Source organism: Octopus sinensis, linkage group LG5 (assembly GCF_006345805.1).
Source record: "Octopus sinensis linkage group LG5, ASM634580v1, whole genome shotgun sequence".
In the NCBI taxonomy this organism is placed as follows: Eukaryota; Metazoa; Mollusca; class Cephalopoda; order Octopoda; family Octopodidae; genus Octopus; species Octopus sinensis.
Genome location: NC_043001.1, coordinates 22311501 through 22324222, shown reverse-complemented (window position 1 = coordinate 22324222; position 12722 = coordinate 22311501). Strand labels below are relative to the sequence as shown.

General features: G+C 35.9%; 2 protein-coding genes across 3 annotated transcripts in view; one reads left to right on the top strand and one right to left on the bottom strand.

Annotated features, from left to right (window-relative positions):
- The window catches only part of LOC115211742 (probable methyltransferase-like protein 15 homolog), a 73512-nt gene that overhangs the window by 10408 nt on the left and 50382 nt on the right, over window positions 1-12722 (bottom strand). The window lies entirely within an intron of this gene.
- LOC115212358 (DENN domain-containing protein 2B-like) overlaps window positions 1-12722 on the top strand; it is a 133135-nt gene that overhangs the window by 96110 nt on the left and 24303 nt on the right. For both annotated transcript variants that reach the window (XM_029781231.2, XM_029781230.2), the window contains 4 exons: window positions 7851-7927; window positions 10066-10135; window positions 10349-10423; window positions 12110-12229. In XM_029781231.2, the coding sequence (XP_029637091.1) occupies window positions 7851-7927; window positions 10066-10135; window positions 10349-10423; window positions 12110-12229 (342 nt within the window). The remainder of the gene's footprint in view (window positions 1-7850; window positions 7928-10065; window positions 10136-10348; window positions 10424-12109; window positions 12230-12722) is intronic.

The window sequence follows — 12722 nt, the reverse complement described above, 5'->3', positions numbered from 1 at the left end:
ATCATCTTTCAGAGAGAAGTTGGAATATAGCCTGGATAGAAGAGAGAGCTCAGAGATAAAGCATGAAAGACTTGTCTCTCATTTGGAGATGGTTCAAAGGATCAAGACTGAACGGAAAACTATGAACATTTGTGTAGTCAACAATGGAATGTGTTAAAGATTAATAATAAACACACACACATGCACGCACATGCGTGCGCGCTCACGCACACACACACAGGAAGTAAAAATAGGTAGCTAAATCTTAATGTTAATGATCATTAAACAGGCAAGTAATTAGATATGATAGTGTCATATCCTATGTCTAAGTTTCGTCAAGGTATATCCCAGACTTTAACTAGGATGAATTATAGAAACGCAGTTGCTTTCCTCTGAATTAGCATGCCTCTCATTAGTGTATTAGTACTGAATTAAGAATATATATCATCATAATATGTCCAAGTTTCATATATATGTATAAATTGAGGATATAATCATTAAAATGATCATATTAGTGGCTAGCGTATAAATACCATCATGTCGGTAAAATTCACTTTTAAGTATACAGGCACAAGCATGGCTGTGTGGTAAGAAGCTTGCTTCCTAACCCAGGGTTCCGGGTTCAGTCCCACTGCATGGCTCCTTGGGTGAGTGTCTTCTGCTATAGCCTTGGGCTAACCAAAGCCTTGTTAATGGATTTGGTAGACGGAAACTGAAAGAAGCCTGTCGTAAGACCCCGCATACGCACTTATACTCTCTCACACACACACACACACACCTATACATACCAATACGTACTAATACATACTAATACATACACCAACCCCATACATACGCACGTCCAGACCAATCTTACGCACTAATACTCTCTCATACACACACACACACACACACACACCCCTATACATACTAATACATACACCAACCCTATACATACACACATCCAGACCCCTCCCACGCACTTTTAGCTGGTCCCTCAACCCTTTTATCAACCCTATTATCTCCCCTTATTTCGCTCTCGCGTCTCATGTTTGATCTTTGACCTCTGGCCGAAATCAGATCGCCATGTTGATTCGTTAGCTACTGCACGCATTTTTTTTCTCTCCTTCTTTCTGTGTTTTTCTCTCTCTGTGTATCTTTCTGTTGAAGAGCGTAGGCTCGAAACGTTAAAGACTTGTTTTATTTATATTTCCTGAGCGCCATACTAATACAATTGTTCGTTTGTTTTCCACCTGCCTTCGTCTTTTGTTTATTTTCATAAAGCTTCCCGTTATATATATATATATATATATATAAACGACGTAGGAGTGGCTGTGTGGTAAGTAGCTTGCTTACCAACCACATGGTTCTGGGTTCAGTCCCACTGCGTGGAATCTTGGGCAAGTGTCTTCTGCTATAGCCTCGGGCCGACCAAAGCCTTGTGAGTGGATTTGGTAGATGGAAACTGAAAGAAGCTTGTTGTATATATATATATATATATATGTATGTTTGTGTGTCTGCGTTTGTCCCCCTAGCATTGCTTGACAACCGATGCTGGTGTGTTTACGTCCCCGTCACTTAGCAGTTCAGCAAAAGTGACCGATAGAATAAGTACTGGGCTTACAAAGAATAAGTCCTGGGGTCGATTTGCTCGACTAAAGGCGGTGCTCCAGCATGGCCACAGTCAAATGGCTGAAACAAGTAAAAGATATATATATATATATATATATATATTAATATATTAATGCCCAATGAAAGTGCACATATATATTGAATGTTCTGTTGGATGATAGGTGATGTTCCTCTAGTTTTCTGCTGGTATTGCTTCCATTGAAATCATATATATACATATATGTGGAAGCACTCCGTCGGTTACGACGACGAGGGTTCCGGTTGATCGTGAAATTAACCTGCTCGTGAAATTAACGTGTAAGTGGCTGAGCACTCCACAGACACGTGTACCCTTAACGTAGTTCTCGGGGATATTCAGCGTGACACAGAGAGTGACAAGGCTGGCCCTTTGAAATACAGGTACAACAGAAACAGGAAGTAAGAGTGAGAGAAAGTTGTGGTGAAAGAGTACAACGCCCGGTCTGGGAATCGAAACCGCGATCCTATGACTGCGAGTCCGCTGCCCTAACCACTGGGCCATTGCGCCTCCACATATACAGATATATATGTACATGTATATATATGAAAAAATGAGATGGCTTTTGGGGGCTAATTTTTATTTTAATGACAACACTTCCAATTACTCTAATGAGTTTGGAGCTTCTGGATAGCTGTTTTCAAAGTGAAATTCTGTGGTCTAGAAGGTTGTTTATATAGCAACAGATTTTTTTCTTATTGGTATACAAACAAGAAATAAAAATAGGAACTAAAAGATAGAAAAAAAAAAATCAAAAATAGAGAATATAAAAAAGAATATAAAGTAAAAAATAATAAAAGAATACAAAAGTACATACCACAGCATGTGGGGAAAAAAGAAGAAAGAAGAAAAGGAAAGGAAGGAGAAAAGAAAGGTGGAATATAAGAAGACAAAAAGTAGTTGAAAATGGTAGGAGTAGTCAAAAGACATTGTTGAGTTCTTGTCAAAAGATGATCTTTGTGAATCTTTTGATTTGAGGTCATTATATTTTTCACACTATATGGTATGCCCTTATTTATTCACACACACACACACGCACACACACACACACATCTACATATGCATGGATACATACATCCACACACACAAATACACCCCAAACACATACACATTCACATTCATACACATCTCCATGTGTATACATATACATAGATATCCATACATACTCACACACACACATACACGCATATATATATATATATATATATATATATATTTTTATATACATATATTTTTCATACACACCCATATACACACATATATATATATATGTACACACACATACATGTATATACACTCACACATACATATATACACACACACACACACATCATCATCATTTAACATCCGATTGGCCAAGATTGCTTGGTGCTTTTTGTGGCCACCAACACAGAAGCCAGTCAAGGCGGCACTGGCATCGGCCATGTTTAGATGGTGCTTTTTACATGCCATCGGCATGAGTATCACAACTACAAATATATATTATATATATATATAAACGACGTAGGAGTGGCTGTGTGGTAAGTAGCTTGCTTACCAACCACATGGTTCTGGGTTCAGTCCCACTGCGTGGAATCTTGGGCAAGTGTCTTCTGCTATAGCCTCGGGCCGACCAAAGCCTTGTGAGTGGATTTGGTAGATGGAAACTGAAAGAAGCTTGTTGTATATATATATATATATATGTATGTTTGTGTGTCTGCGTTTGTCCCCCTAGCATTGCTTGACAACCGATGCTGGTGTGTTTACGTCCCCGTCACTTAGCAGTTCAGCAAAAGTGACCGATAGAATAAGTACTGGGCTTACAAAGAATAAGTCCTGGGGTCGATTTGCTCGACTAAAGGCGGTGCTCCAGCATGGCCACAGTCAAATGGCTGAAACAAGTAAAAGATATATATATATATATATATATATATTAATATATTAATGCCCAATGAAAGTGCACATATATATTGAATGTTCTGTTGGATGATAGGTGATGTTCCTCTAGTTTTCTGCTGGTATTGCTTCCATTGAAATCATATATATACATATATGTGGAAGCACTCCGTCGGTTACGACGACGAGGGTTCCGGTTGATCGTGAAATTAACCTGCTCGTGAAATTAACGTGTAAGTGGCTGAGCACTCCACAGACACGTGTACCCTTAACGTAGTTCTCGGGGATATTCAGCGTGACACAGAGAGTGACAAGGCTGGCCCTTTGAAATACAGGTACAACAGAAACAGGAAGTAAGAGTGAGAGAAAGTTGTGGTGAAAGAGTACAACGCCCGGTCTGGGAATCGAAACCGCGATCCTATGACTGCGAGTCCGCTGCCCTAACCACTGGGCCATTGCGCCTCCACATATACAGATATATATGTACATGTATATATATGAAAAAATGAGATGGCTTTTGGGGGCTAATTTTTATTTTAATGACAACACTTCCAATTACTCTAATGAGTTTCGAGCTTCTGGATAGCTGTTTTCAAAGTGAAATTCTGTGGTCTAGAAGGTTGTTTATATAGCAACAGATTTTTTTCTTATAGGTATACAAACAAGAAATAAAAATAGGAACTAAAAGATAGAAAAAAAAAAATCAAAAATAGAGAATATAAAAAAGAATATAAAGTAAAAAATAATAAAAGAATACAAAAGTACATACCACAGCATGTGGGGAAAAAAGAAGAAAGAAGAAAAGGAAAGGAAGGAGAAAAGAAAGGTGGAATATAAGAAGACAAAAAGTAGTTGTAAATGGTAGGAGTAGTCAAAAGACATTGTTGAGTTCTTGTCAAAAGATGATCTTTGTGAATCTTTTGATTTGAGGTCATTATATTTTTCACACTATATGGTATGCCCTTATTTATTCACACACACACACACACGCACACACACACACACATCTACATATGCATGGATACATACATCCACACACACAAATACACCCCAAACACATACACATTCACATTCATACACGTCTCCATGTGTATACATATACATAGATATCCATACATACTCACACACACACATACACGCATATATATATATATATATTTTTATATACATATATTTTTCATACACACCCATATACACACATATATATATATGTACACACACATACATGTATATACACTCACACATACATATATACACACACACACACACATCATCATCATTTAACATCCGATTGGCCAAGATTGCTTGGTGCTTTTTGTGGCCACCAACACAGAAGCCAGTCAAGGCGGCACTGGCATCGGCCATGTTTAGATGGTGCTTTTTACATGCCATGGGCATGAGTATCACAACTACAAATATATATATATATATATATATATATATATATATAAAGGATGAAAGGCAAAGTTGACCGTATATATATAAGCATGAAAGGCAAAGTCGACCTCGGCGGAATTTGAACTCAGAACGTAGCGGCAGACTGAGTTCAAATTCCGCCGAGGCCAACTTTGCCTTTCATCCTTTCGGGGTCGATAAATTAAGTACCAGTTACGCACTGGGGTCGATGTAATTGACTTAATCCCTTTGTCTGTCCTTGTTTGTCCCTTCTTTGTTTAGCCCCTTGTGAGCAGTAAAGAAATAAGAAACGTTAACACGCTGGGCGAACTGCTTCGCGGTATTTTGTCGGCATGTTAACGTTTCTGCCAGCTCGCTGCTTTGGTTGTGGGTTAGATATATAATAGCTATTTGAGCAATTTGGTTAAGGCAAAAAATAAAATAAAAAGTAAGAAATTTAATTAGAAAAAACAGTTGTTATAGAACTAAATATTAACAATTGATTATAATTTATTATCTATTGATTTGGTATGCATTTTACTTATTATTATAAGTAGGCAGTATACCTGAAACAACACCAGGTCAGGAGTAGGACTGGTCTGGACACTAAGATGATACTATTGATCAGTTAATTTTCAAAAACAAAAGGCTGGCCATTAAGAAATCGTTAATTACTGGAGTAAAAAGGTAAACAATAGATATATGCTGTAAGGGGCCTTATGTCTCTTATATCAGTGCATGTTAGAATTGTATAAATGATAATTGATGTAAATCAATTGTATCTCCATTTTCTGCTTTCCTTGAATATTGATAAACTTTAGTTTCTTTTTGTCATTGCCTATCATTTATGAGCATTAATACCAATAAAAATAAATAGATACGCTCTTTTAAAGCCTAGCCAGGCTCATGGGCCCGGTTTCCCGGTTTCTATGGCATATGTCTTCCCCAGCTGGATGGGACGCCAGTCCATCGCAGTGTTACTCATTTTTGCCTGCTGAGTGGACTGGAGCAACGTGAAATGAAGTGCTTTGCTCAAGAACACAACGCGTTGCCTGGTCCAGGAATTGAAATGACAATCTTACAATCATGATGTTGACTGACATCCTAACCACTAAGCCACATGCCTCCACATTAATACCAATACTCATGGTTAAATATAGGTAATACACCAGTGGATTCATTGGATGCAAGTATCCCTTAGACAGCTGTTATAACCTCTAACTTAACTCACACACACACATATTATATATATCAGTATTAGTCCAACCCATGCCAGCATGGAGAGCAGACATTAAATGATAAAAAGTATTAATGAATCCTGGTTCTTGGGAGGGCTGTGGTTTAAACTATTTTCCAAAGATAGACAAAGGATATTTCACAAATTACATGTGTAAAGATTATTAATAATAAGGTTTATCTCCTGATTTTTTTTTCTTCTCTTTGTATAACAACTTTCTTATTGATCTTTAAATAAAAATATGACTGTTTCTCTGGGTAAAATTAATAATTGTTTTTCCTTACAGTATTTTAATAATGCGTTGTAATTTTTCTTTTCGTTTGTCTTTTTATTTACTATTTTTTAACTACATCTTCAGTTAGATCCATGTCAAACATGAAAAATAGATTATAGTGTTGTATATATATATATATATTTTAAAAATTTTATTTAATTTTATTTGTTAGGGAATAAAAATTCCGGTATAACGGGTTCAAATTATTCTCAATGAAGAAATATATATTTTCATTTAGAGATAGTAGGCCCCTTCATGTCACCATATAAAAAATTATTTTTTATATGGTGAGATGGAGGGGCCTACTATCTCTAAATGAATATATATATATATATATGTATATATATAGGGGGAGAATTCAGAAAAAAACAAAAGACGAAGATAGGTGGTGTAGACAACAAACAGATGTGTTAGTATAACGTTCAGGAAGTGAGAGAGTCTTTAACATTTTGAGCCTATGCTCTTCATCAGAAAGGAACACAGAAAGAAACAAGGAGAGAAAATAAAGAATGTGTAGTGGCTAGCGATCTATCATGGTAAATGATATATATATACATATACATATATATATATGATATAATGATATGTATTCACATGATAAAACAGAATCCAGAGAGATTGGTGTTGGTTTGCATCAGCTAGACTTGTATTATTTAGTAAAATCCATAAAAATAATTCAGTGAACTTGTTGGGAGAGAAAAATCCAGTGTTTCAGTCAGAGTCCTTGGTAGGAAAGAAATTAATAAGAGACAGCAGAGTTTTACATCCTCTAAGTTAGAAAAAAAGAGTTGGCTGCAACTGATGAGGAGCACAAGACTGTGGGAGTTTCACATGTGAACAGGAAATGATAGTAGAGAGAAACAGGGTGAGAGGGGATAAATGGTAAGAGGAATGGAACGATGAGGAGGAACAGGCAAAGTTGGGAGTGAGATGAAGGGAAAAAATATGAGATGAAGGGAAAAAAATAAGGTGATAGGGAAGTTGAAGGATAAGAAAAGGTTTAATGAACTACGAAAGGGTGTAAAAGTGCAAGGAAATATATTAATTTAAATCTGTTGGTGACTGAGTTCAGATATGAAGTGTTGTTCCTTCCATTTCCTTGAGATCGTGAACCTGTGGTGTGCAGAGATTTTGCACACTGATAAGTGAGTGATTGAATGACTTTTGGTGTTGAAGTGGGTGGCAAAAGATTGGCTTGGTATACACATTTGTATACTTCAAATATCCTCCTGAAAGTGATTGATACTAGGAACAGGTATTAAGCTAAAAAAAATCCCCAATAAATCAAAAAGATTTATAGAACCATTTTACTTATCTTAATACGGAATCTAATCATAAATAATTTGAAAATTTTCAAAATGAATTGTGTTTTGCTAAACATCCGTTTTACATTTTCTAAATGTCTTCTTAAAACATGTTATTTAATTATTATTACAATAATTAATTTGTTATCTCTCCAATAGGTTGACAGCAATTTATCTATACCTCACTTTTGTTTTCCTGATGCTGAAATTTATCAGTCACAAGAAGAAATGAGCACGTAAGTTTAACCCTTTAGCATTTAAACTGGCCATATCCGGCCAAAAATATTCTACCTGTTTTATTTTCAAACTGGCCAGATCTGGTCTCTCACACCAACCCTACAATATCGTTTTAAAAATTAACAGCTACCTCATCAAAATCTCATAGCTACAAGATAATGCATGATTAATTCAAAACAATGTGGATGAAAAAGTATTAATTTTGGCAGAATAATGCAAACACTAAAGGGTTAAAGTAGATTTTTGCCCTTCTCTGTTAGGATTTGTAAAACATTGTTGTATTAAAGTAATATTTGTTTCTGCATGTATTATGTATCCTATTGTGAATACATAAAAGTATGTATGTATGTATGTGTGTGTGTATAAGAAAGAGAGAGAGAGAGAGAAAGAGACATATAAATGAACAACAAATATACATTATTAAGTACATGGGAATAAATTGGAGAAGTTATATCATGTTTGCTCATCTAAAGATGATATGCTCCTTGTCCTTGCTTCTTAGATATTTATTTACATTAGTAAGTCTAAATTTGGAGATGAGACAATTTTGGCTATAAATTTGACCGAAGTCACCAACAAAGTGTTTTTTTTATAAACAAATAGAAAAGTATCCAAGAAGGCTTAATCTACCTGTTTTATGTAATAATAATAATAATAATAATAATAATGATAATAATAATAATGATAATAATGATGATGATAATAATAATAATAATGATGATAATGATGGTAGTGGTGGTGGTGGCAGTGGCTGCTGCTGCTGTTGTTGTTGTTGCCTTGATGCAGTACCAGGCAGTGGCTCTCATGGTAACTGGTTGGAAGTATTATCATGTACATTGTTTTGTCTTTGTATAAAGGATGGGCTACAGCAAATATTCTGCTCAATACTACAGATTTGCCTGTCAGTCGTTTGACCTTAATCAGTTGAGCATGTCCCTTAGTGACTGACAATATGTGCATATCTGATCATGAGCAGAAGTAGTTTTGAATTTGCTGCAGAAAGTGGTTTATATTTGTGGTGGGGAGAGTGGGGGGTGCTAGGAATGTGGCCCAAGTGCCAAGCTTGAAAGAGTTTGGGAACTACTGCTCTAATTGATGTTGTGTGCTCCTTTGGCCTACAAATGATTAAGAAGGAAGGTGAAAAAAATAGACATAGACAATCCTCTTAAATACGAGATAATTCAGCTGTGGAAAATGCAAAAAGCAAAATTAGTGCCAATTAGTTTTGGGTCTTTGGGGACAGTATCAGAAGGTGTCAAGAGGAATATAAAGGATATGGGAATGGAGTGCCCAGTAATGCTGTTGCTAAAAGCTTGCCTCCTTGGTACGGCTAGAATCATCGGGAAAGTATTAAATAGAAAAAAGCATGGTACTGTAGACTGCAGGTTGCAAGCCCACTATACATGCATACTCCAGGAGTTCCAACACAACTTGAGTTAAAATAAAAATAACAGTGATAATGAGCGTGTTGTATATATTGCTCAAGCATGCTACAACTCGTAGGAGAAAGTTAATAAAAGAGGGGTCACACGGAGCAAACTAGTCAAGTAAAGAAAGACAACAACAGAAGACAGATGTACATGTACAGCACACAAAATTAAACACAAACATACAGAAAAGTAAACGTTGAAAAAGCCATAAAGAATAAGGGTCCATAGACATTTCAGGAGTCATCATCATCTTCATCGTTTAACATTTGCTTTCCATGCTAGCATGGGTTGGACTGTTCGAACGGGGTCTGGGAAGCCAGGAGGCTGCACCAGGCCCACTCTGATCTGGCAGTGTTTCTACAGCTGGATGCCCTTCCTAATGCCAACTACTCCGTGAGTGTTAGAAGTAGTGTTGGTAAATTTCAAAGTTGGTGAATACATGACTAATTTTTGTTCTAGCATCAAAAAGAAAAACTGAAAATTGTTCAAATGTTGGCGTTGATGGGGATCATGATCTTAAATGTTGATTAAACTTTACTATAACTAAGAGATGGACTTAAGAGTTAGGGAACATATCAGCTCTGGTGATAGGAGGCTGGATCAGTTTATTTAAGCAGTTATCATTGAACCAAGATTATTAAAATTTTTGTAATTCTTCATTGACATTTTATGGGATGTGTATCAATTGCATAATTTATATTTTCTAGCAATCCCTACTGGTTTGTTCTGACTAACTTTGATGGCGCTAGGGTTTTTGGTTATTGCAGAAGAGTGTGGGTAAGTAAAGACTTCTATAAGTAAGAGCATAAGCATTGTTTTTGTCATATATATCTTTAAAAAATAAAATGGTAGAATAATCAAATCAGGCAGGTTTCATGAAGTCATTGGACATTTAGACAACATGTATATAATATAATATATAATATAATATAATGTATGCATGCATGCATTTTTTAAAAACTTTTTTCCTCTTTCTGTTTGTCACTTTAGCCTTATGGTCCAAAACTGACGCCAGAAGTCATATGTATTATCACCCCCATTGAAGCTGTCAATATGTACAACAGTGTAAGTAAATACTCTACTGTTGCTTCCTAAAATAATTATATCATGTGTATATATATATATATATATATATATATAATATATATATATATATATATATATATATATATATATATATATAGAGAGAGAGAGAGAGAGAGAGAGAGAGAGAGATAGAGATATCAGAAGGAAAAGGGATTAATAAATTCAGGTAGATATCTAGAAAGCACTTGGTGTTAAACAAATTTGGTTAACTATATCAAACAATCAGATACCAAAAAATCTGCTCTGGCAATGCTCATGCTCAGATGGTGCTCTTAGTGCTCCACTTGCATGGATGCCAGTCATCGAATTTGATTTCAATTTCACTTGCCTCAACAGGTCTTCACAAGCAGAGTTTAGTGTCCAATGAAGGAAAGGTACGCATATAGATGTAGCATCTTCCCTGCATGGTGACCTCAAAAGTGCTGGTGGCATGAAAAAAAGCACACAAAGTGGTTGGTGTTAAGAAGGGCATCCAGTTGTAGAAATCATGCTAAAGCAGACACTGGTTCATGATGCAGTCCTTCAACTCATTAGATCCTTCCAATCATCCAACCCATTCCAGCATGAAACATGAACTTAAATGATGATGATAATACATAAGTGATACATACATATTATATATGTTATTATTGAATTATATATTATGCACTTTGTGAAGATATGTGCTTTAGTGGTTAGGGGTATTTGGCTTGCGATCATAAGGTCCTGAGTTCAATTCCTAGCAGCGTATTGTGTTCTTGAACAAGACATTTTATTTTACATTACTCCAGTCTACTCAGCTGGCAAAAATGAGGTGTATCTGTAATCCAAAGGGGTCAACCTTGTCACGATTTGTGTCATACTGAATCTTCCTGAGAACTATGTTAAGGATACATGTTTGTGTGGAGTGCTCAGCCACTTGCACTTTCATGAGCAGACTGTTCCATTGAACAGATCGACTGGAATTTTCATCATCATAACTGATGAAGTGCTGGTTACTATGCACTTTATTCTGTTTTGTTATGCATGTGATCACCCAGTCTGTGGAAAGATTGTCTTGCATGAAACAGGTCCATGGTGCCAAAACGGTTGGGGACCATTGCTGTAGTATGACTTGTGATACCTACTTCTGAGATTAGATAGAATACTTGTCTTTTTATATGATGACTAGCACTATGACCTGGCAATGCCGGGTCATAGTGCTAGTGCATGCATATACAGCTGCGTGTGTGCACACATACACGCGAGTACTGTCCAAATCTCCGACCAATCACATACAGCTAGCTGATATTCAATTGGTGTATCAAGTTTCGGGCATTTTGATTGGGTTTTGGATAGAAAATTCACAAAAGAGTCACTTCTATTGATTTTTTAATGGCTTTGCGGGGTGACTGGGGAAATGTAAAGATGTGCACGACCACCCTTGGATGGTTTTGAATGACCATAGAAAGTGCGAGCCCTCTAACTGAAAAATTGTGGATTTGTATAAAGGATACACACACACACACACAGACATTTTGCCGTTTATATATATAAAGATTAGCAAATTCAGTTGAAAGTTTACAAAGATTACTTCCAAATTACATTTTAAAAAATCAATGAATAATGACATTTTGCATAAAAGAATAATGAATGTTGTGATTGACAGTTGATTCAGTTATTAGATGTTTTATATTCTTTTTGTAGTTATTGTTGGAGATGGAATCTCGAAGATTAATATCACCTGAAAGCATGCAAGAACTTATGGCTTCTTCATTTGGTAGACCTCTACCAAGTCCAGGAAAAGTTGTCACAATAAGGGCTATGGTAAATGTTGTTTTTAATTTATTTATTTTTTTGCATCAAATAGTTTTGTAATAGGAACTATAACGGTATGAAATTCAGTGAAAATTAAAAAGAAAATCGAAGAATTTAAATATTATACATTTAAAATTATCATTAAAAGGTCCCTGAATAAGGGTTGTTTAAGGATGTTGAATGAAATACTCATGTTTCCATATGGCCTGTGGCTCACAACGGGTTGTCTTGTAGAAATTCACAGAAGATAAAGATCTATAAATGAGATCTCTATCTCTTGAGAGTTTTTAAGAGACAACCTGCTGTGATCCACAGACTAAGTCTGTGTACGGTGCAAGGTTCCAGCCAAATGGAAGATATATGATGGAAGAGTAGAGTAGATATAATTGTAAAAACTAAGAGATAGGCCTGAAAAGAAAGGAAGATTGTGGGTAACAAAAAAAAGGAAGATTGTGGGGAACACATTCTGTAACCTGGTGGTTGTTGATAAAACTTTGATGTA